Raw genomic sequence first — 25,318 nt, forward strand, 5'->3', positions numbered from 1 at the left:
TTTTAATATGTGTGGTGAATGATCCATAAATTTTTATATATAAATTTTCCGAGATATTTCTATGCACTAATAAAAAATATTGACATGTTTTATATTATTTTTTTTGATAAATAATTTGTATTAATTATATTTTTTTTATGATTTCCGAGCACTTGTATAGTGGTCGGCGTTTTCCAAGCACATATGTAGTGCTCGGAACAATTATGTAAAATATTAATATTTCATGTTCAAAATAAATTTTAATATTTGTGATGAATGATCCATAAATTTATGTATGCAAATTTTCCAAGATATTGCTTAAAAATATTTATATGTGCTAATTTGCTAGCTAGCTCTATGCATGGTAAATTATTAGAAATTAATTTATTTAACTATTTTTTTGTATCCCGAGCACATATATAGTGCTCGGTATGGAAAACGTCAACAAACAATTTTATAGCGAGCAACCGAGCACCCGAGCACCCGAGCATGTGCTTGGAATATTGCTAGCACCTTGTATGTGGTTGGCAAAATATGAAAAGATATTTGTATAATTACAATATTATAAGAAAACCGCGGGCTCCAAAACCTCACCGCCTTTTTTTTTTTAACAAAATTACTTCTCCCTCTCCGTCTTCTCTCTCACTCTGTTAGCAATCCCAAAATTTCTACCGCCTCTCTCCTTACTGCGTAAAAATTACTCCGCCACAAGCTCCCTCTCATTGCTCCGCCGTCGCTCCAGTTTTCTCCGCCGCCGCCGCTCTCCGCACACAATCGAACACCAAGTTTTTCGGTAAAATTGATTTGGTTAGACTGAGATTAGGGATTCAATTCGTTTTAATTTGCTTGTTTTTTCCTGATCAGAAAAACCTCCACCACCGGTTGGTTCTTTGACTCCACCACCAATAAAACTTCCTGTGACTAAGCTGCTTGGGCTGCTAATACCAGATTCAATTTCGGAGACTATCTCAGTAAGTGCTCAATCCTGATTTTGTAGTTTGAGCTTAATTCATAGTCAGTACTGCTTGATTGTGTGTCTATTTTGAATGATGTGAAGTTATATTGCAATTGTCAGGTTTTTATCTTGTTTTAGCAGTGAGTTTTGAGATTGTGGTGTAAATATCTTTAAGGATCATGTGTAAATTCATTCGATCAGCATTGTTTTGGAAACAGATTTGAAGTTTGAGCTTAATTCATAGCCAGTACTGATTTGAAGTTTGAGCTCCTATTCTTATGGTAAATTGAATGCATGTTTCTTGCTTGCTGAGACACAATTTCTTTCTTGCTCAACTCCTATTCTGAGCAAGTCTATTATACTGCATTCTCAATATATAAGCAACGACTCTCTTGTTATTTTCTTTGAATTGTTTTAATTGTGACCAGGGAGCCAGAGTGAGGGTTTTTATGTATCTGAGCAACATTTGAAGTGAGCATCACCCAAGATTTTCACTGCATATGTAAGTGAAATGTGTCTTGTTATCCAATGTATGAATTTGAGCTAGTTTTGTGATTATAGATACTCTTTTATGGAATGTGGAACCAGTTCTATGGCTTATCATTTTCTTCTTTTTTTCTAAATCTGCTGTCAGCTGCCTTCTCATTAGTAAAAATTGCTGAATCTTTAGTATTGCTTACTCTAACATACTAATAAATTGCTTAGGGCTTATGCTGGAAATGATGATTGCAATACCGAAGATGAATTAATTGATGATTGCATTTGTTCCCTAAGTTGATTTGTGTGGTTTTAGATATTTCAGAATGATGAATTTATTTCTAAATTTTGCTGGTTATATTGTGTTTCTGTCTAGAAGTAAGTAATAGTATTCATTATCATCATGCAGAGTTACAAGTTACAACGCCTTGAGTTTGATGACTTCGTTACTGGATGGGTAGATTATTGGTGAAATATCTGTGGCTGGTGCAAGATACAAATCCATTAAATTTGTTGGCTCTACTGTTATAAGCTTGACTGTAAGTTTACCACTCAGAATTGGTGAATTTGTCTTATAAGTCACTAAATGTGTCTTTGACTGACTGTCTTTCTCCAATGATGGAAGATAGATTACAGCATAACATTGTGCAACATGGTTATTGAAGCTGGGGAAAGAACGGCATTGTCCCTGCTGATGCAACAACCTTCAAGTATCTCCAGGTAGTGTGGCATGACTTTGTCATACCCAGTAATCTCAACTGCATTTTTCTCAGTCATGACCACGGGGCCTAATATTTTCCGGTTTCTTCTTAGGACAAGACATCGGTTCCTTATGAACCAGTTTATAGTGATGGACAAGCAAGGTAGCACTTGATCACATTCCATGCAAGTTTGCCATAACTATTTCTTTTTACCTGCTTTTGTTTGAGTTTGTTTTGTGTGAAAGCTCCTCATCATGGGACTTGATTTGAGATACATGTGCGCTAACAGAGCTCTCTCTCTCTAGTTTTGATTAGATTTTTCTCGGAGTACAAATTTGATATCACAAAGTTGGAGCCTTGGTGTCCAAGGTGAGCAGTTAATTTTCTGAAAAGTGTTAGCCTTAAGTATCTTGATGCATAGATACTTAATGTCAGTGTTAGCCATAAGTATCTTGATGCATAGATACTTAATTTTCTGAAAAGTGTTAGCCATAAGTATCATTGTAAGAGAATCTGATATAGCTTAGGAGCTATAGATGTGTAGAGAAAGTCTCTCTTTTACATGTCCTACTTATAGTTTGTTATCATAGGCGCTTAATCCACCATCGTTGGCTTCTTTGTCATAGGTGATTACGTGGTAGCTGATGCCTTCCTCCTCATCGTGTACGTCTGGCTGGCATTACGAGACATTGAAGCGATACGGATTGAAGATGCATAGCAAGGTTCTGCTGGCTTGGATTCTAGTTCTTGACCCAAGCTTAGTACTTGTCCACATCCTTTGTATTCAAATTCTTAAATTTTTAGCATTTCAATTCAATTCACTGTAAAACAATTGAATTCAATTTAATATAATGCAATTTCAGTTTTGTTTACTTTATTGATTTAATTAATATTAATTTAAAAAATATAATAAACTAAAATAATTTATTAACTATTCATCAAATAAAAATATAGAAAAATAATAATATTTCTAGAAACCAGAATTCCGAGCACCTAGGTATGTGCTTGGCTTTTTTCGAGCACCTGAGTATGTGCTCGCCATGTTCCAAAATCTGAAATTCTGCTCGGAATATTACGAGCACCTGGGTATGTGCTCGGCATTTTTCGAGCACAATCGGGTGCTCGAATGTCCGAGCACCTGAGTGTGTGCTCGCCATGTTCCAAAATCTGAAATTCATACAAGTGCTCGGAATATTACGAGCACTTGGTTATGTGCTCGGCAGTTTTCGAGCACAATCGGGTGCTCGGATGTCCGAGCACTTTATGTGCTCGTATAAAAATTTCGACGAAGCGAATACCGAGCACTCTCGGTGCTAGGAAAGTGCTCGGTATATCACGTTTTTCCGAGCATTTTTCTTTATATTTCCGAGCACTTGGTGCTCGGCAAAGCTTGTTTTTTTTTGTAGTGTCCGTCCCACTTAAAATGAAACATTTGGAATCGGCACGGGATTTTGTGTAGTGTTGTTTTGTGAGTTAATGAAGAGAGAGTAAAATAAGAGAGATGAAAAAGTAGAGATAGAGTTATTTTCATATTAGGAAACGTTTCATTTTTAATGAGACAACCAAAAAAGGGAAACGTTTCATTTTTAATGAGACAAAGAGAGTATTAATTTAGCACAGATGAAATGTCCGATTCTAAAAATCAAAGATTAACATTACATCACCAACGCCAGTGGTTTCAAAATAAGCAAGGATTCATACAATTAATGTTATATAGGTGAAGGCTATAACACTTTTCCTCGGATATCATTTCAACTTCAATAATTATAGTATAAGCAATCTACCTAAAATAAGAAAAATAATAAGTACAGTGATTATGAATGGCTAATTCCTTGAGCCATCGTCACGTTTGTTGCTCTACCAAAAAAACTAATTAAACGTACAAGAAAGGGATTCTCTTTGAGAAGAAATTATGCATGCAGCTTTTGCACTGCAATTCAATAACTGATTACTCAGTAAAAACAAGGCTAAATTGCCACTCTCACACAAAAGGAGTGGTTATTCTTTGCCACCAATCTATATAAGCAGAGCAAACAAACTGTAACAGAAACAAAGAATTTCAGGCATAATGCATAACCAACCAACATTGTTCTTATTTTCCCTTCTTCTTCTTCTCCGAATCTCGGCTTTGTTTGCTCAACATCAGGTTGATTTTTTTACCTCTTTGCAACTTTTACACACACATATTGTTGATTTCTTCCATTTGATTAAATGTTGTAATATGTTAAAACCAGGTATACGTAGTGTACCTCGGAGAGCATAGTGGGCTTAAGACACCTGAAGAAATCGAAAACGTACACCGTTCATATCTGCACTCTGTCAAGTCTTCGCGAGAGGAAGCTGCAGCCTCCATTATTTATAGCTATAAGAACGCGATTAATGGCTTTTCGGCTTTTCTCACTTCTCAACAGGCTGATGTTTTGTCAGGTGACTATATGTTGCTTCATGCATCGATGTATATATTTGAATGAATTGGATTTTGATTGTGCTGGGCAGCGATGGATGGAGTGATTTCAGTGTTCCGTAGCCAGCCATCGAGGCTTCACACGACCAGATCGTGGGATTTCATTAGCTTGCTCGAGGCTAACTGGGATGCTTCGATGGCTAAGGGAGAGGAGCTGCTGAAGAAAGCAGGATATGGCCAGAATGTCACTGTAGGCGTAATCGACACCGGTATTCGTTTTTTCTTGATTTGTACTCTACAAAAAATCACATCTTCCAAGGACATCGAATTGATTACGCAGTTAGGAAAATTGATCAAAATTTTGGACACAGAGAAAAGTGTGTTGAGGACACAATTGGAAACTTTGTCTAATCTTCTATTTTTTTAAGACGTAAAAAAAAGTTTATTGGTTTGCATCCAACCAAAATTAAAGATGCCTAAAAAAAGTCTTAAAAAAGCAGAAGATTAAGATACGTTAGTGTCATCCATTAAATAACAAAATGTCCTTAGCTTCTTTTAGTGAAAAATAATACTAACATAATTTGGAAACCAAAATTTTCTAGGAATATGGCCAGAGTCAGAGAGTTTCAGTGACACAGATATGGGACCCATTCCATCATATTGGAAAGGATCTTGTCAAAGTGGTGACCAATTTAATTCATCTAATTGCAATAGGTAATAAACCAAAAAAAATATATAATGATTTATCATTCAAATTTCGAAGTTTTAATTTAGTAATATATACATTTACACTAGGAAAATAGTAGGGGCCCGCTACTACCTAAAAGGGTACGAGGCAAACTACGGCCCGGTTGACCCGAAATTCGACTTCAGATCGCCTAGGGACGTGGCCGGCCACGGGACCCACGCTGCCTCAATTGTTGGCGGCAGGAGGGTCCCCGACGCGGCCGCGATTGGGGGCATTGGCAGCGGCACGGCAAGCGGGGGCGCCCCGCTCGTGCGCCTGGCCGTCTACAAAGTGTGCTGGGCGATTCCCGGGGGAAGCATGGAGGAAGCGAATGGATGCTTCGACGACGACTTGTTGGCCGCCTTTGATGACGCCATCGCCGACGGCGTTCAAGTGCTCAGCGTTTCGATGGGGAGGAGTATTAGCCTTCCATACGAGATGGATGGGATTGCCATTGGAGCGCTGTATGCTTTAAAACGGAATATTGTGGTGGTTTGCAGCGCCGGGAACTACGGCCCGGGTCTGTCCACCGTGACGAATGTTGCCCCGTGGGTCATCACCGTTGGCGCGAGTAGCATCGACCGCCTGTTTTCGTCTCCGGTCGTGCTTGGAAACGGCGTCGCATTGGAGGTTCGTATATTAGCAATTATTACGAATATATTCAGATTAATAGCTGAAATTCCTTGTTAAGTTCCATTATTAAGGTGAATCGTTTAGATGAATTAGTTAAATCTCAAAATCATGATCGAGCACATAAATGTTTGAAATGGGAATTTTAATTGAAGTTAGCTAAAATGTGAATTTAATTTCTAAATATCACTTTCATAATTGTATGTGAGCAATGATTCAAGAGTGTGTCAAGCCCACTTATTTAAAAATTGTTTTTTTAAAAAATAAAATAAAATAAAATAAAAATTTACTTCGTGAAAGTCCCAAAATTGCAAAATTTGACCTTATATGACTATGATCGCATTTTGCAATTGAAATTATTAGTAGTAATCATTTTGTAGTAATTTAGTTGCACGGCTTGTCAAGCATGTACGTATGCTCGTGCTTAACCTCACCCCTAAGCACGCTGATGGAGGTGCTCTTAAATAGGAATTAATACTAATTGAAGTTTTGCATGTGCTTTTGGAATACTCAGAAACTAATGATGGGGTTAAAATTTCAATAATGAAAGCAGGGCCAATCAATCACTCCATTTGACGTGGCTGGGACATATCCTCTCGTTTATGCAGCAGATGTGGAAATTCCAGGCTCCACAACAAGTGAAAATAATGGGTTCGATCAATATATATACACGCATAATATTGTTAAATTTCAGTTATACATTTTTCACTTTATTTCGTTACTTTTACATTAAAACTAGGTTATGTATAAGCGGCACGCTTTCACCAGATCTCGTGAGTGGAAAAGCTGTCTTCTGCCGGAATGGAGCCACTTTCGAAACCCTAGCGGTGGCCCAAGCAGGCGGCGCCGCGGCTGTGCTCGGAAACCCCTACGAAGGAATGGGAGTTATAGGCCGGTCTTATATGATTCCGTCAACAACTATTCTCTCTAACGAAATACAAACGGTTTATAACTACACCGGGTCCGATAAAGCTGCAACGGTCACGTTAACGCCGATCGAGACTATATCCGACACAAAGCCAACTCCATTCATGGCTCCCTTCACCTCTAGAGGCCCCAATCACGTCGAGCCTAATATTCTTAAGGTCAGTCATTTTTCTGTTTTAGTTCAGCTATATTGATGGGTCAGTTAAAATTTAATTCTGCAGCCGGATGTTACTGCTCCGGGACTCAACATACTAGCAGCATGGAGCGAGGCAGCATCTCCGTTGAACGTCCCGGCTGACAAAAGAGTCGTTAAATACCAATTCCTTTCTGGGACATCCACATCGTGTCCCCATGTTTCTGCTGCCGCCGCACTTCTTAGGGCGGTGCACCCTAATTGGAGTAGCGCCGCCATAAGATCCGCCCTCATCACAACTGGTATGTGTGTATCTAAATTAATTTCTCAGCAATCTTAAATACTCTCACCGTCCTAGTTTAAGAGTCACATTTTGTCATTTAAGTCCGTCCCAGTTTAAGAATCACATTTAGAATCTATCATATTTGGACATAAAATTTAACCTCATTATTTATCAAATTTACACTCAAATGCCATTACTTTTATAAAAATAAAACAAAATAAAATCCTAAATATACAAAAAATCAAAAGGGTCTCACTTTCCATTACCTCACATCAATTATTACTCATTCCAACAACCACTATCTTACTTCAATTATTACACACTCCAACAATTTCTTAAAATTCGTGCCAAACTAAATTTTAATCTTTAACTGTGACAGTATTTTTTTAGTTAAACTAGTGTTTTAAAAATCAGATCGTATAGATCACTAATGAGCTCAATTGAATTCAAGCATGAATATTGGTTAGACTAGTCCAACCAATTAGAGACTATAATCAATAGCTTCAACGGTTCACTTACTAGTCCGATTTGTTACAGCGAAGCTGACCAACAACCAAGGCGAAAGCATAACAAATGAGCAAGGGAATCCTTCGAACCCCTTCGAATCGGGAGCCGGACACATCCAGCCTTCCCTGGCCGCCGATCCGGGGCTCGTCTACGATGCCTCTTACAGAGACTATCTTCTCTTCCTCTGCGCCAGCAGCGGCAATCGGCTCGACCCGTCCTTTGACTGCCCCGACGACGACTACGACGTGCCTTCGGCGAGCCATTTCAACTATCCGTCGCTGGCGATCTATGATTTGGAGGACGGACGGATGAAGGTGGCGAGAGTCGTCACCAATGTGGGGCCCGCTAGGTCGACGTACACGGTGACGATCAGTGAGCCGCCGGGTTATACGGTGGAGATCTCGCCGGCGGTGCTGAGATTCAGCGCGGTGGGGGAAAAGCAGAGGTTCAATATTACGGTTACAGATGGCGGTGGCGCCTTCGAGAATGTGTATGGTTTCGGTTCCTTTGTTTGGAGTGATGGAATTCATCAAGTAAGAAGTCCGATTGCAGTAACCAACTCAGATTAATCTTATTTACTCTCCACTTTAGCCTAAATAATATACAAATTGTATCAAATGAAAACAGGGATCATTTTTACTATAAACTATATAAATCGAGAAATCATGTGTAGGAAATTGTTCCAAGTTAAACTTGTAGCGTTGGGGTTGTGTAGCCTCGGCCATTCGAAAGGCCTGGCATTGAGTATCTGGCAAATCAACTTGGTATTCCGCCTCCGCCTAGTTTGCGTGCACCGCCACCGCGTTCGGGGGATGATTCGCCGGCGGAGTAGTTTTTATAATTTAAGAGTGCAATTTTAATTTCTAGTATTTTAAATTATGTCTTTTTTAATTTTTTTTAAAGATTTTAATTGTGTTTTTTTTTTTTTTTTTTTTAGGATTTTAAATTGTAATTTTCTTTTATTATTTAATGAAGTGTGTTTTTATTAATTGAATTTGTTGGAAATAAAAATAAAAAATGAAATTGAATGAATAGTAAAGGGATGAGATGGTTAAGAGATGGATGAATACATGTGTTGTCTCTTAGTTAAGAGATGGGGTAAAAAGTGCAGTGGTATCCATGAATAGTTAAGGGATGAGACGGTATTGAGACACGGATGCGGATGGCCTAAATCACTCCACTCCCATTTTATTATTAAAACAATATAAAAAAGTGGGTCTCATATTCCACTAACTTTTTCAACCAACTTTTCTTTACATTTCTTAAAATTCGTGCCCACTCCATGAGTGACAATTAAGTTGGGACGAAGGGAGTATTATTTAGGAGTATTAATTTAGCACAAATGAAAAAAGGGTGTTTGATTCTAAATATCAAAGCTCGACATTACATCACCAACAAGCATGCCAGATAACAGATAATTGTACTCTCTCCGTCCACCATTTTAAGAGCTCTTTTGACTAGACACAAATTTTAAGAAATTATTTAATTTTGTAAAAGAAAGTAAATGGAGAAAGTGAGTGGAATGGACCCAGGTGAAGTATTAGTTTTATATTAAATTGTGAGCATAAAGAGTTGGTGGAATGTGGAATCCACATACTAAAAGTGAAATAAATTAAATGGTTATGTAAATTGTGGATAACAAAAAATGACAAAATAGTTCTTTAAATGGTGGAGAGAGGGAGTATGATGGCATCCATCGTCATGTTTGTTGCTCTAATAAAAACACTAATAAAACGTACTCCTACAAGAAAGGGATTCTCTATGAAGAAATTATGCATGTAGCTTTTGCAAAGCATTACAATAACTGATTACTCAGTAAAACAAGGCTAAAATACCACTCTCACACAAAAGGAGTGGTTATTTGTTGCCACCAACCTTTATAAGCTGATCAAACAAACTGAAACAGCAACACATCATTTCAGGCATAATGTATAACCATCCAACATCTCTCTTATTTTCCCTTTTTCTTCTTCTCCTCCAAATCTCAGCTTTATCTGCTCAACACCAGGTTGATTTTACCTCTTTGCAACTTTTACATACACATATTGTAATTTCTTCTATTTGATTAAATGTTGTAATATGTTAAAACCAGGTATACGTAGTGTACCTCGGAGAGCATAGTGGGCTTAAGACACTTGAAGAAATCGAAAACATACACCATTCGTATCTGCATTCTGTCAAGTCTTCGCGAGAGGAAGCTGCAGCCTCCATTATTTACAGTTACAAGAACGCGATTAATGGCTTTTCGGCTTTTCTCACTTCTCAACAGGCTGATGCACTGTCAGGTGACTATATGCTGCTTCATGCATCGATGTATATATTTGAATGAATTGGATTTTGAATGTGTTGGGCAGAGATGGATGGAGTGATTTCAGTGTTCCGTAGCCAGCCATCGAGGCTTCACACGACCAGATCGTGGGATTTCATTAGCTTGCTCGAGGCTAACTGGGATGCTTCGATGGCTAACGGAGAGGAGCTGCTGAAGAAAGCGGGATATGGCCAAAATGTCACTGTAGGAGTAATCGACACCGGTATTCGTTTTTTCTTTATTTGTACTCTAAGAAAAAAAACATCCTCTAAGGACATCAAATTAATTACGTAATTGCATGCGTTGGAAAATTGATCAAAATTTTGGACAAAGCAAAAAGTGTGTTGTGGACACATTTGGAAACTTTGTCTAATCTTTTGTTTTTTTAAGACGTAAGGAAAAGTTCGTTGGGTTGCATCCAACCAAAATGAAGAATGCCTTAAAAAAAATCTAAAAAAGCAAAGGATTAAAATAGTCTCCTTACTTGTAGTGTCTTTCATCTATTTTTTTCTAGTACAGTACATAAAAAATGACACTAACCTAATTTGGAATCCTAAATATTCTAGGAATATGGCCAGATTCAGAGAGTTTCAGTGACACAGATATGGGACCTATTCCATCATATTGGAAAGGATCTTGTCAAAGTGGTGCCCAATTTAATTCATCCAACTGCAATAGGTACTAAATAAAAAAAAAACTACCTTCGCTCAACAAAGTTTGTCCCATTTTACCATTTTCATTCGTTCCACAAAGTTTGACCCACTTGAACTCTATCAAAAATAGACATTAAATACACCCCTCAATCTCCTCAATGTGGGACCCTTATTGCACTACGCACTTCCATTTAATACAAAGTCAAACAATTTCTTTGAATTCGTGCCAAGTCAAACTGGGACAAACTTTGTGTGACCGAAGGAGTAATGATTTGTCATTCAAATTTTGAATAATGAATTTTGTAATACATACACCAGGAAAATAGTAGGGGCTCGCTACTACCTAAAAGGGTACGAGGCAGCCTACGGCCCGGTCGACCCGAAATTCGACTTCAGATCGCCTAGGGACATGGCCGGCCATGGGACCCACGCTGCATCAATTGTTGGCGGCAGGAGGGTCCCCAATGCCGCCGCGATCGGCGGCATTGGCAGCGGCACGGCGAGCGGGGGTGCCCCGCTCGTGCGCCTGGCCGTCTACAAAGTGTGCTGGCCGGTTCCCGGGGCGAGCATGGCGGAAGCGAATGCGTGCTTCGACGACGACTTGATCGCGGCCTTCGATGACGCCATCGCTGACGGCGTTCAAGTGCTCAGCGTTTCGATGGGGAGGAGTACCAGCATTCCATACGAGAGAGATGGGATTGCCATTGGAGCGCTGTATGCTTTGAAACGGAATATTGTGGTGGTTTGCAGCGCCGGGAACTCCGGCCCGGGTCCGTCCACCGTGACGAACGTTGCCCCGTGGGTCATCACCGTTGGTGCGAGTAGCATCGACCGCGTATTTTCGTCGCCTGTCATCCTTGGAAACGGCGTCGCTTTGGAGGTTCGTATACTAGCAATTTTAATTGAGGTTTGGTGTTCCCTCGTCCGCCTATGATTTAAAATCTCATTTTAACACGTGTTTAAAAATCTAAAGGAAAATTAATAGAATAAGTCAGTAGAACGTGAATTTAATTTCTAAATGTCAGTTTCATAATTGAGGTGAGAAATGATTTAATAGAGTGTCGAGCCCTCCTATTTAAAATGAAAATAAAAACTTTACTTCGTGAAAGTCACCAAAATTGCAAAATGTGACCTTATAGGCATGCTCCATGCAATTGAAGCGTATGAATAATAGAGTGTGAATGTCTTTTGGTATAGTTATTATAAGTTGTACTAGTAATTATTTTATACTCCATCTATCTCATAAATTTTGTCACATTTTGATTGGAGCATGAGTTTTCAAAAATGTAATGGAAAGTGAGTTAAAAAAGTCAGTAGAGAGTGAGTCGTATTTTTATATACTCCTATTAATTTTACAATAAAATGTGAGTGAGGATGAGTTAGTGGAATATGTGGTCCACTACCAAAGATGGTACAAAGTGAAACGTGACAAATTTGGTGGGACGGACGAAAATAGAAAAATGTGACAAAATTTATAGGAATTAATACTAATTGAAGTTTTGCATGTGCTTTTGGAATACTAACAAACTAATGATGGGGTTTTAAAATTTCATTAATGAAAACAGGGCCAATCAATCACTCCATTTGATGAGGCTGGGACATATCCTCTCGTTTATGCAGCAGATGTGGAAATTCCAGGCTCCACCACAAGTGAAAATAATGGGTTCGATCAATATATACACGCATAATATAGTTAAATTTAGGCTATACATTTTTCACTTTATTTCATTACTTTTACATTAAAAACTAGGTTATGCATGAAAGGCACGCTTTCACCGGATCTCGTGAGTGGAAAAGCCGTCTTCTGCCGGAATGGAGCCACTTTCGAAACCCTAGAGGTGGCCCGAGCAGGCGGCGCCGCGGCTGTGCTCGGAAACCCCTACGAAGGAATGGGAGTTATAGGCCGGTCTTATATGATTCCATCAACAACCATTCTCTCTAACGAAATACAAACGGTTCATAACTACACCGGGTCCAATAAAGCTGCAACGGTTACGTTAACGCCGATCGAGACTATATCCGGCACAAAGCCGGCTCCATTCATGGCTCCCTTTACCTCTAGAGGCCCCAGTCGCGTCGAGCCTAATATTCTTAAGGTCAGTCATTTTTTTGTGTGTTTAGTTCAGCTATATCGATGGGTTAGTTAAAATTTAATTTTGCAGCCGGATGTTACTGCACCGGGACTCAATATACTAGCAGCATGGAGCGAGGCAGCATCCCCGTTGAACGTCCCGGCTGACAAAAGAGTCGTTAAATACCAATTCCTTTCTGGGACGTCCATGTCGTGCCCCCATGTTTCTGCTGCCGCCGCACTTCTTAGGGCGGTGCACCCCGGTTGGAGTAGCGCCGCCATAAGATCCGCCCTCATCACAACTGGTATGTGTGTATCTAAATTAATTTCACATCGATCTTAAATATTTTTCTAGTTAAACCAGTGTTTTAAAAATCAGATCGTATTGATCACTAATGAGCCCAATTGATTTTTTTTTTCAATTGGCCCAAGTGAATTCAAGCATAGCATGAATAAATTAATAATTATAATGTATATATTGGTTAGACTAGTCCAACCAATTAGACACTAATAAGTCTATAATTATAATGTATAGCTTCATTGGTTCACTTACTGGTCCGATTTGTTACAGCAAAGCCGACCAACAACCAAGGCAGAAGCATAACAAATGAGCAAGGGAATCCTTCGAACCCCTTCGAATATGGAGCCGGACATATCCAGCCTTCCCTGGCTGCTGATCCGGGGCTCGTCTACGATGCCTCTTACGCAGACTACCTTCTCTTCCTCTGCGCCAGCAGCGGCAATCGGCTCGACCCGTCCTTCCATTGCCCCGACGACGACGACGACGACGTGCCTTCGGCGAGCCATTTCAACTATCCGTCGCTGGCGATCGACGATTTGGAGGACGGACGGATGAAGGTGGCGAGAGTCGTCACGAATGTGGGGCCCGCTAGGTCGACGTACACGGTGGCGATCAATGAGCCGCCGGGTTATACGGTGGAGATCTCGCCGACGGTGCTGAGATTCAGCGAGGTGGGGGAAAAGCAGAGGTTCAATATTACGGTTACAGCTGGCGGTGGCGCCGTCGAGAAAGTGTATGGTTTCGGTTCGTTTGCTTGGAGTGATGGAATTCATCAAGTAAGAAGTCCGATTGCAGTAACCAACTGATCAGATTAATCTTATTTACTCTCCACTTTAGCCTAAATAATAGTACTATACATATTGTATCAAATGAAAACAGGGATAATTTTACTATAAATTATATGAATCGAGAAATCATGTGTAGGAAATTGTTCCAAGTTAACACTTGTAGCGTTGGGGTTAGATACTTTTTCATTTGCATTAAACTTCACTTTATAGTGTGCCTCGTAATATCATATTTGGACGATTACTAGTCAATCCTACAATTTAAAAATGGCCGATATATTATGATATACTGAAATTTTCTTAGTTGTTTCATGGTAAAAAATTTCAACACTTCGTGTCTTAACTTATTGATGTGACATATATACGTGTGTAAATATTAAAGACATGACTGACTATGTATATCAAGCGCTGTCGTAATGACGAACTAGGTGTAATAACCGACATCGTTCAAGTAGTTGGACATTTTGCCCACATAGTATTTTATGCCTGTTGCATCGTAGTATCATTTAAGTAGTCAAACATTTTGTACACATAGTATTTATTACATCATATATAATCTCTCAAAAAATCTGAGTGTATGAGAGAATTGAAGACAATGTCAAAGTTGATTTATTTTTAAAATTGCGAGATTAACCAGAAAAACAACATGTCATTTGCTTATCTGGGCTAGGCAAGATTTTTATATCGATTGGGCTTTTTGGATTGGGCTTTAGCAGCTCTGTCCATTACAATTTATTAGATTTGGGTTTAAGATATTCAAATGGATTGAATTGAATACTAGTAGTACTTTTTTTGTAATTAATTACTCTGTTGTGCAATAATTTAGTTGTGTTTCAAATCCTAACAAGCAATTGATATAATAGTAAGTTCTTCAAAAATTATACATGTATGGTGTACCTTTGAATAAAATGAAAATTGTTAATCTATCATTTGTTAGTTAGATGAGATTGAACTCTTAATCAATTATAGAGTTTCATTTTGATTTTTTTAGGTGTGAAATACATTTACTGGCATTATAAATATCTTGTATGGTTGTCGTTTTCTTTGAAAATAAAGAAAAGAAATGGCATTTTCAATCATAATTAATACTTTCTGTTTATTTTACTCGAAAATATTGTGTCAATGGTCCTCTACACTATTTGTCCTATAAAGGCTATCATTTTCCACTGAAAAAAATGATAATTCATTAATTTCAACTATTAAAAATAACAAAATATTTAATTTAACTTGAAAGAACATAGAAATTGTAAAAGACGAAAAATCAGTCAATTTGGGACACAAGAAATAAAGAACGAAAAAGACATGTCTAGTGAATTATATTTTCTTTTTTAAAATGTTGTTTTCATCCAATAATATTAGTAGTAGTACTAGTACTAGTACTAGCTTTTAGGGTAATGATTTACCTATACTAGTTTTCGGGACCTCTAAAGTCGTGGCTAATCTGTTAGTGGAGCCATGTTTGCCATGTTCACGTAACATATATAGCTATAGCTATTTCAATTGAGTAACACTTTGATACTTTCTTGAGAAATATTGCTTAATTAATTTCTTTCACAACTTAAGAGATGCCTATGAACAAAAAAAAAATTGTTGATAAATTGACATTTTAATATTAAGGCTAAATTTTCAACACCCGAAAATATCACATGATTTTGGGGTGAATATATGCATATTGACAAATTGTCCTTTGGAGTTGCTGCCGATTTTAAGGTGTGACAATTTTACCCCAACGTTAAAGTTGTGTTCCATCTTCATTCTTCGTTTGTCATCAGCTATTAGTAATATTTGATGCCGATGATGATTTTTTTCATTCTGTACGCCCCACGAGCTCATTATGAAACCATAGCATGCAAGATTCCAAATGTGAAAAATATCATGGTGTGATATCATTATTACTCCTAGTTTGTTAGAATGTGAGGGGCCATGCCAAAGGAAGGTCATGTCATTGCTAGAGTACAAAACCACACAAGTAACATCCTCCATTGATGGATTGAATTGAAAGTAGTGTTTGTGTTAATTTGAGCGGACATAGTTGAAGGAGATGAGAAAGTTGTTGATAAGGCAGATTTATTTAATTTGAAGGTGAAATATAACTTGCTAAATTACAAATGCCATGAAATGACTGGTTATGCGCTGTCATTTTCCTCTAAAAGCAAAACATAGATTCTTCAATCGGAACTCCTCCATCACAAAACATAGATTCTGCATTTTGTTTTTCATATTTTCATTCTTATCTTTACACTGTTTCGAATAGTTTTTCTCTCAAGCAAATTCATATACTATCACTTAATTAAATTCTAGTTAGTTCAATGTAATTTTAAAATCCCTACAAGTAAAATTTCTAAGTTGGGAAATTTAAGTTGTTTAGTTTTAGTACTATCATTTTAAGTGTATGTATTAAATTAATATAGTAGTACTTGATCAGTTGAGAATCAAAAAACTGCATGGAATATTTGGTTGCCATATTCTAGTTAAAATTTATCACAATTTTAGCATTGAAATTGCGTCCTAAAACTTCCAATTTCTTCTAGCTTAATCAAGCTCATTGAAGTTTGAATCAACACATATATACAGTATTTTAATGTCAACGTAATGATTAATTCTGGAAAAAGAAAAAAAAAAAAAGCAAAAGAGAGAAGGACCAAAACGTAAAACATTTTGTCGTTTGCTTGGGGGATTCGTTATAAATTTATAATGCATATATGATATATCCACTAGTATAAGACTTATCTACGTAACTACGTTAGTATTATCCAGTAAAACAGTGACATTAAATTTAATTTATGGATAATGATCATTAAATAATTCGGTAGAAAAGGGAGGCGAAAAAACTTGTGTAGATGTGTTAGTAGAAATATTAGGAACACGTGGCTTGACAGCTGGAGGCATGGTTTAGATTCCATCGCTCTTTCTCTTTTTCATAGTACTTTTTTCTAATAAAAGGATAAAATAATTAATGCTAATAAAAATTTTCAGTTTTGTGTTTAAATATCATTGTAATTAAAATATTGTTGTTGAAAATTACAATAAATTAAAATAGTTATTAAAATAGCGGGTCTGTCGGTAAATACTTTAGCCGAAATTAAATAAATCAAAACAAAAAAAAAGCAAAAACTAAATTTTTAAAATGACCATGAGTCGAGTCGAGGAGAAATGCTATTCTCGTAAGACAACATACGCCTACAAAGGCACTACAATAGCTGAATAGTGATTACTGCCATAATAGCCGATGGTGATTACAGTCAATCGAAAAAGATAAATGTCTTAGTCATACAAAAGGCCACGGATTAGCTCGATTCTAACCACGATTTCTTGTGGTACATGTTGTAGCACTTATTGGTCATCTATAATATCTACATCCAGTCATCCACACACGCCCAAGAATTGTGAAAACTTGTGCAAAATTGGACTAACGAATATAGTAGGAGTTTTGTAAATTTGACCGTAGTTAATTTCAACGGTAAACCGTAGACGCAAACGGAACTACAACGGAGCTTTCAAGGGGCCCAACCACACGTGTGCATGCACGAGACACATACCCTATTTAGTAGGTAAAAATATTCTACAAACTTAATTGGTCATAAATTGATTGCAACACGTACTCTAAGTCTCTACCTTCCTAACCTAATCAAAATTACTCCACAAAGGCTAAATATTAACATGATTCATCGAAAGCATATCCACAAAATTAACATTTTTTCAAGTCCATAGGGTCCCCCCCACACACCCCCTCATCAACCAATCATAACCTCGTTGTATATAGTGATGACGATGGATCTTTATACTTAAAAAAATAATACTACTAGACTAGGTTAGAAATTGAATTCAATAACTTGTTATTAGCATTACATTTATTGCTTAATATTTATAAGCATTTGCGATATTCATTTGATGTGAGTTAGAACTTTATGAGGTTCCAACTTCAAATTAGAGGTTCCAACTTCAAATTAATTGTTGATAAGTAAAATCAAATAACTTTAAATACTCTATGTTGGAGCGAACGAGTCGATAATACATTGAAATTTTAATTGATCAAGCAATATATCTATATTAGAAAAAAATTGACTAATATTATATCTGAGCTTAAAATGTTCAACTGCTCCAAAATTCATCTAAGAGAAAAGAATTCAAAAAAAAGACGCTGACAAATGAAAAGTACAATATTCAACATCAACGTAGAAAGAAAACTAAAGAGCTATATAGCTAATGTTAACATTTTATTCGGATTTTATTTTATTTTTAAAAAAATGCACACATTATTATTAAGAAGATAAACATTCAAACTTGCATTAGTGTGTGTATGCATCAAATGGCATATTGCTAAAGCTAAAGGGATTAATTAATATCTTTATATATTTGATTTTGTTGGCAATTGAAATTAAAAATATAATATATAATTATCCCACATCAATGTCAAGAGAAAACTGAAACTAGTATATAAGTCTCATGGGCCCTCCTCCTATAACCAATTGGTTTCAGGATGGAATCCATGGATTCCTATCATGGTATCAGAGTGGGTCGCCGACTGTGGGTCAAATTTAACTGACCCAGCAGTATATCTGGGCCGAAACCAAAAAAATGACTGACCCAGCAGTATATCTGGACTTAAAAATTTGGGCCAAGTGGTCCAACCGATCAAAATAAAAAAATTGGGCCGATTGTCCAATCGATTACAAAAAAGTCCAACTCCTCCAAGGTTCACCTTGAAGGGTTTGAGGGAGGGTGTTGGCAATTGAAACTAAAATATACTCCCTCCGTCCCGCTTTAGCAGTCTCATTGACTTTTCTGCACTCGTTTTGTAAAAATGATAATAAATAGTTAAAACTCATTGTCTCGCTAAAGCGGGACGGAGGGAACTGTCCCACATCGGCGTCAAGAGAAAACTGAAACTAGTATATAAGTCTCATGGACGCTCCTCCTATAATCAATTGGTTTTAAGATGGAACCCATGAATTTCTATCAGACTTTATGACTTTAAGTACGCCATAGTGTGATTGGGTTGGGTCTTCGTAATGGTAAAAAATATACTCATAATATGAATTAATTACAAAATTTGACTTTAGACGCGCGATATCTCTCATTATTAATATTGAAATTTTAAAGTTAAAACTGGTATGAAAATTTAATTAACATGGTAATTTGAATACCTTGATACATTCCCTCTAAAAAACTTGATACGTACGTATTAACACCAATGTGAGTACGGCATACGCAAGGAATAAAACAGAAGAAAGACAATTAATTCCTTCAAAAAGAAAACAATTAATACGCTACGCAAAATTAATTGTATTTACCACCAATTTAATAATTCCTTATCTACAATAGAATTAGTCATAAAGACAGCAAAAAGCCGTGAGCCTCAAGTTAAGATAAACAATCCAAATGTTGGAGATTTTTAACTTATCAAAAAAGCAACTAATTTAGGATATTAGATTATCAATTTCAAATTTTTAGCCAAATTCTAGATTTGCATATCTGGTTTAAAATCCACTTGTAAATTTTTAGCCAAATTCTTGCACTGACATTACCTTATGGATTTACGTGCATCAAACCATCTCGTTTCTCTTATATATCTCATGATTCTTTCTTAATATAAACCGTAATTTAACTTATGAAATTATTTAATTTAGTACACTACGATTTTATTTCAATGCTTATAACGTGACATCATTTTAATTAATGTTAAGCTATCAATTCATATCAACGTTCTAATTTCGATTTACAACTAAATCATAAAAGGTTAATAGTTCAATAATTCGTGGGAGTATATAAATTTTGAGATAAAAAAATACTCCCCTTAAAAAATATGTCTTATACTAAAAATAGAAAGTTATTTCTAATTTATTACTAATACTTATTCTTTTATCTTTTTCTTTTCTGTTTTTTTCATATTCTCTCGTTCTCTTTTCTATAGTGTCACTTTATATCTATCTTTATTATACTCTAATAATTATATATGGAGTATAAACTTTACTACTACTACTAAAGTTAATGAATTTTTTGTCCATTAATTTAAAAAAGAAATAGTAATAACATCGAGAAAGCGGGGACCGCACTCAAACCTCTTCACAGTGACGCCAGCAATCAAATCGATCTTGCTCTGATTCAACACTCAATCATTCATTCATTTTCCCTATAAATTCACTCCAATTCCCAACATTCCCACCTCTTCATCTCCATTCATCCCTCCTAAATTCTCCCCATTTTCAATCTCAAATTCTCAATTCACAAACAATTTCCGCTCAGATTACTACAATGGCGGAAGAATTCGAGGAATCCGAGGTCGTCTTCAACGCCACCGACGAATTCGCCGCCGCCGCCGACGCCGCCGCCGATTTCAAGCTGAGCTCGAGGAGCGAGAAGGCGAAGAGGAAGAAGATTAAGACGGTTCCGATGAGCATCCCGGAGAAAGTGTCGTGGCTCCGCTACTCCGATCCCGATTTGGAAGCCGACTGCGGCGGAGACGGCGGAGAGATGGTGCCTCCGCACGTCATCGTGGGGCGGCGCGTGGCCGGAAAAATGATGGCCTTCTCCGTTTGCACGGGAAACGGGAGGACTCTCAAGGGACGGGATTTGAGCCAAGTCCGTAACTCCGTTCTCCGCCTCACCGGCTTTCTCGAAACGTGATGGAAATTGAATTTAATTTAATTAAATTCGATTTTTGAAGGATTTTTTCAATGTTTCAGAAATTAGATGTTAGTATAAATTATTATAGTGATTGTCGGAATTTCCAAGAAATTGTGTGACTCCGTTTGTTGTAAGAAAATGGAAGAGGAAAAATGTTTTGCAAAAAAAGAAGGGATTTAATTAGAAAATATTTTAATTATGTTATGGAAATGTGAAATTGTGAATTGTGATTATTGTGTGCATGTTATGAGTTAAGAAAGATCCAGATTCCAGGGTGTTAGATTAGGTTTCTGTTAGGCTATGAATGGGGGTGGGTGGGGCATTACGCCATTTTTGATTCAACAATAGATCTCATTTTTTCTGTATAAATTTGTCGTTTTGTGCAACCCACAGCTAGGCTATATTACAATAATTAATATTTTATTTTATAATTTAATTTTTTACTATATTTATTCAATTGCTATGTAATTAAATTGATCAATTTCATATTCCTTTCACATTAGTATTGAGATAATTTATATGGCACAGAATTAAGAATTAAGTGAATTGAAAGTAAAATAGAAAAAATAATGAGAGAGGGTAGTGATAAAATGCAAACTTATATATTGTATAAACTCAAAACTCCTCGATACAGCTTCAGCACAGTTTCAATACAATATCAATACAGTATAAAATTTCAAGATTTTAATGTCAACACAATATCAACACAATATCAACTCAGCATCAATCACTGACCACCGCTGAAATTCTGTTAACATTTTCCTATTGATGTTTTTTTTGATCCGTTGACATTTTTTAATGGTCCAGATCATAGTTTTAAGTTTGTGCAATATTTAGAGTTTTCATTTAATCACATCTCTAGCGGATAGAATAGGTAAAAAATGAAGCGGAGAGAATAGGTAAAAAATGATTAAGTGTGTTTGGGTTGGATTTTGTCAAAAAAAAATGATCAATTATATGGAACGGCTTAGGTAAAAAATGATTAAGTGTGTTTTGGTCGGATTTTGTCAAAAAAAATGATCAATTATACGGAACGGCTTAATAATTTTTGGAAGATTGAGATGTATAAGTCAAGATTGATTTTATATAGCGTTAATCGAAATTAAATATTGGCATAATATATCAAACCAGTAATATTTATAAGACTCTAATTTATTTCATTCGTCAATGAGTATTACATAGATTTATATAATTTAGTCATATCGAACATCCACAATACAAGCTCAGTCGTGGATTCTATGAATTTGGAAATATTATTATTGGTGCTAGTAGAATTTAGACTGACATGTTTTAGTTAGAAATAATGAGTCGATTAACCGAATTTGACGCGGTTAATCACTCTACGCGGTAGCAAACTAATAAATAAATTTAGTCAAGACAATAATTATTTTGTGGCTTATCTAGATGAGGGAATAGTGATTGGTTGTTACACATTAATAGTGGTCCATTTTTAAGTCTCATTCCATTTTCCATTTTAATATTTTCACAAGAATTTCTTTTATGTTTTTATTTTAATTTCGATTTTGTATGCTTTAGTCGAATTTCGTACTTATTAACAACCACTTATTGCACTAAATTAGTTAGTTTTTTGAATTTTATTGTTATTTTTATTAGATGGAGTAGAAATTTATTGTAAAAGTAAAATGTATTGTAGTAATAGTACCTTATAACCAATAGTACTATATATTTGTAAAATTGAAATTTAAAAAAAATGTACTCCTATTACTTACTTTTGAATTTATTTCTATTTAACAAAAACAACAATAAAATTCAAAAAACTAATTATAAAGTCTAATTTAGTGTAATAAGTTGTTAGACCATCTCCAACCGTGCTCCAAATTAAAAATGAGTTTTGGTGTATAAATCTTCTCCAATCATACACCAAACTCAAACCCATTATTAGTGTTTTCTGTAAAGCAACCAAATATGGTGTTATCGCAAAAATTTTGTGAGATAAAAAAATAAAAATGGTGTAAATTTTGAATTTGGTGTAAATGGTTGAAGTAAAACTACTTTTTGGTTTGACGTATATTCAAAAAAAAGTTTGAGTTTGGCATAAATGATTGGAGATGGTCTTAGGAATGAAACTCGACACTGAATCTTATCCGATTTTTTATTTAAAAATCCTTTTGAATCTTTCATAAATAGATTGCCACAATCAACTATGGAGTATATAGTCGTAATACGTAAGTCAAGATTTTTTTAATATGCTCTGGAATCTGGATCTTCATGTTTGATCATTAATTATAATTGAAGCATTGGTACCAATATAAAACAATTACTTAAAACTTAAAATACTGCTTCGTTAACCGCATTAAAACGACATATGATCAACTACGTTAATTTTGTCATTTAGTAGCAGACTTAAAACTAAACTTAGTTAACTTGAACTTAGAAAATCACTAATATCATGAATATTGGTCAAAATCTGAATTTTTTTTATAAACTTTAAAATTTAATCGTACAAAGCATATATTTTGTAGTACTATATGTTTAGAATTTATTACTATTGAAAAATCCGACAAATTGATTCATATATACATGGCTTAATATTGGATAATGTCAATGACCAAAATGACGTCGTTTTGGTGATTTGGATATGTGATTTTAGTGAAAAACATTTGTATGGATTTAATAAGGCCAGGTAAAATTCATAAATTAATTTGCTTGTCCATTTTCAGAAACCGTGGACAAATTTGTGGCCACAAAATTGTTAAAGTCATTCGAATATCATTATTGATTGCTTGAATGAATTGATTTGTAAGAATTATATTACTACTATACTATATTTTTTAAAATTGACCTACTTTATTATAGTACTATAAACTTCCAGAAGAGAACGAGAGGAAATAATTATTAGTTAAAAAGAGGGTTAATAGTTTTATATTTAGACTTTTGCTCATAACTATGTTGATGACTCAATCAACTTTCTTCTAATTGATAGGAGTAGTACATAAGATCAACCCTTGCCGGTTGTTGGGGAGAAAATAAAAATAGTTATAATTTTAAATTAGAGTCTTAGTTAACTGGGACTATTTTGTTTATGAATGACAGATTCAACCAAAATGTCACCCAGTTTTTATTTAATTTTGCCTATATTTTTGCAAACTGTGATTAGATTGCCAATTATTTTCTCAAATGCTTGCAATTGGAGCACATGATTAGAATTCAATACAATGCACTTTTCATTAGTCTAGCAACTATGACAACTTTATATCAATAATTATTCACAAAAGCTTTGGCAAGTCTATTCCAATAATTGAAAGACATTGACCTCATATTTTATTGATAACATGTGCTACTATTAGCATGCTTCTGTATAGTTATTAATAGTCGCATTTATTTTCACTAGCTATCAATAGGAATATGAAATTTGAAAAATCTGTTCAGATAAATGACCTTATAAAAATTTGCCTAAGTTCAACGGGACTAGGAAAAAGTAGTACTAGTATACAGCTAGTACTCCCTCCGTTCCACAAAGATTGTCCCACTTTGACCTGACACGAGTTTTAAGAAATATAATGAAAATTGAGTTGAAAAAGTTAGTGGAATATGGATCATACTTTTATATGAGTATTAGTTTTATAATAAAATGTGAGTATGAATGAGTTAGTGGAATATGAGGTCCACTACTAAAAATGGAAAAAGTAAAATGGGACAAACTTTGTGGGACGGACCGAAATGGAAAAATGGGACAATTTTTGTAGGACGGAGGGAGTATTTTTTTAGTAAAAGAACAAAGTTACATTATCTGGATGATCTTTGAGGCCACAGGTATGAGGCAGTAAGTCATAGATAGTGAAGAAATTTTTGATTTCTGGATTTTTTGATATTTGTATGAATGGATGCAAAGTAATTACCTATGTTGTAGACATCAACTCTCATTTTGCAGTGATGTACTATATGGTAGCAATATCATTCTTACCATGATCATATTCCCCCAAAACCTTCGAATCGTCACTTTCAGAGTCATACTTCTTAACTCAATTTAAAATAACAATAAATGCATTATATGAAACTAAATAAACCCTTAAACATTACATGATATCTATGTTTTTCCTTTCATTATATTCAGGTCCCATCTTTTATTTTTGTAATTCATTTCTCATTCTTATGAATATTTATTTTATATTCTACTTGACTTGATTTTTTTAATTAAAAAATTTAAAATTATAATTCTAAAAGTAGTACAGTATGTTATTTCCAGTTATGTGTGTTTATATATCTTAATTAAATTATATACAGAGTAAAAATTTAATTTATTATATTAAAATTAAATTAAACTTATGTTCGAATTAATAAATGTTTAATTTTTATTCTAATTAAGCCCATGTACTAATTTAAATTCATATGAACCCACAAAAGTTAATGGTAAAAAGGAAAACAAAAAAGTTATGTTAAGTGGGCTTTGAACCCACGGCCCACACTTACACTAGGTAATTCAGCTTTTGGGGTTAAGTGACACAATATAAATAGGCTTCTTTTTTATAAAGTGTCAAATATCTTTGTCCCATTGGCTAATAAAAATCTATACATTATATTAATTATATCTATTTATTATTCACAAGTTACAAAATAAAAATAATAATTATATATTTAAGTGATATTTAACATGTGGCTTAATATTATTTGTTTATAAATTTAATTATTTATACATCTACCACACACAAATTATGAGAAATTTCGTTTTCAAGCACGTTAAATGAAACATCGATCATGTCAAATATTAATAACCAAAGTTTCTGCTCTGAATATTTTATTTTCAGTTGGATTTGAAGCTTATCTTTTTCTTCCTTTTCATGATTTTGATGTAACATGGAATAAAAAATTCGACATAATCTTATCACGTC

At 35.4% G+C, this 25,318-nt stretch overlaps 2 protein-coding genes, 1 long non-coding RNA gene and 1 pseudogene across 6 annotated transcripts; all 4 read left to right on the forward strand.

The window, feature by feature from the left end:
* Positions 1-585: 585 nt before the first annotated feature.
* Positions 586-2,984, forward strand: LOC125196301 (uncharacterized). Of its 4 annotated transcripts, XR_016128711.1 has the most exons (9): positions 586-772; positions 844-950; positions 1,153-1,215; positions 1,363-1,436; positions 1,821-1,950; positions 2,041-2,131; positions 2,225-2,274; positions 2,428-2,481; positions 2,739-2,984. It is a non-coding gene; the product is annotated as an uncharacterized LOC125196301 (long non-coding RNA). The 4 variants fall into 4 exon arrangements; XR_016128712.1 differs by lacking the exon at positions 1,153-1,215 and having other exon boundaries at positions 2,037-2,131; XR_007171846.2 differs by lacking the exon at positions 1,153-1,215 and having other exon boundaries at positions 2,418-2,481.
* Positions 2,985-4,085: 1,101 nt separating this feature from the next.
* Positions 4,086-8,409, forward strand: LOC125197529 (subtilisin-like protease SBT5.6). Its single transcript, XM_048096287.2, has 9 exons — positions 4,086-4,258; positions 4,347-4,539; positions 4,609-4,785; positions 5,119-5,230; positions 5,312-5,873; positions 6,427-6,524; positions 6,613-6,958; positions 7,022-7,235; positions 7,754-8,409. The coding sequence occupies exons 1-9, from the start codon at positions 4,181-4,183 to the stop codon at positions 8,290-8,292; spliced, it is 2,319 nt and encodes a 772-aa protein (XP_047952244.2). The 5' UTR covers positions 4,086-4,180; the 3' UTR covers positions 8,293-8,409.
* A 1,235-nt stretch (positions 8,410-9,644) lies between these two features.
* On the forward strand, positions 9,645-14,041 carry LOC125191651 (subtilisin-like protease SBT5.6). Its single transcript, XM_048089046.2, has 9 exons — positions 9,645-9,731; positions 9,816-10,008; positions 10,078-10,254; positions 10,598-10,709; positions 11,003-11,564; positions 12,250-12,347; positions 12,435-12,780; positions 12,847-13,060; positions 13,327-14,041. The coding sequence occupies exons 1-9, from the start codon at positions 9,651-9,653 to the stop codon at positions 13,860-13,862; spliced, it is 2,319 nt and encodes a 772-aa protein (XP_047945003.2). The 5' UTR covers positions 9,645-9,650; the 3' UTR covers positions 13,863-14,041.
* A 5,947-nt stretch (positions 14,042-19,988) lies between these two features.
* Positions 19,989-20,701, forward strand: LOC125196363 (protein S40-1 pseudogene; annotated as a pseudogene).
* Positions 20,702-25,318: the final 4,617 nt, after the last annotated feature.

The sequence above is a fragment of the Salvia hispanica genome, chromosome 4, assembly GCF_029641045.1.
Source record: "Salvia hispanica isolate PSC_SH4W2 chromosome 4, Shi_PSC_v1, whole genome shotgun sequence".
Taxonomy (NCBI): Eukaryota; Viridiplantae; Streptophyta; class Magnoliopsida; order Lamiales; family Lamiaceae; genus Salvia; species Salvia hispanica.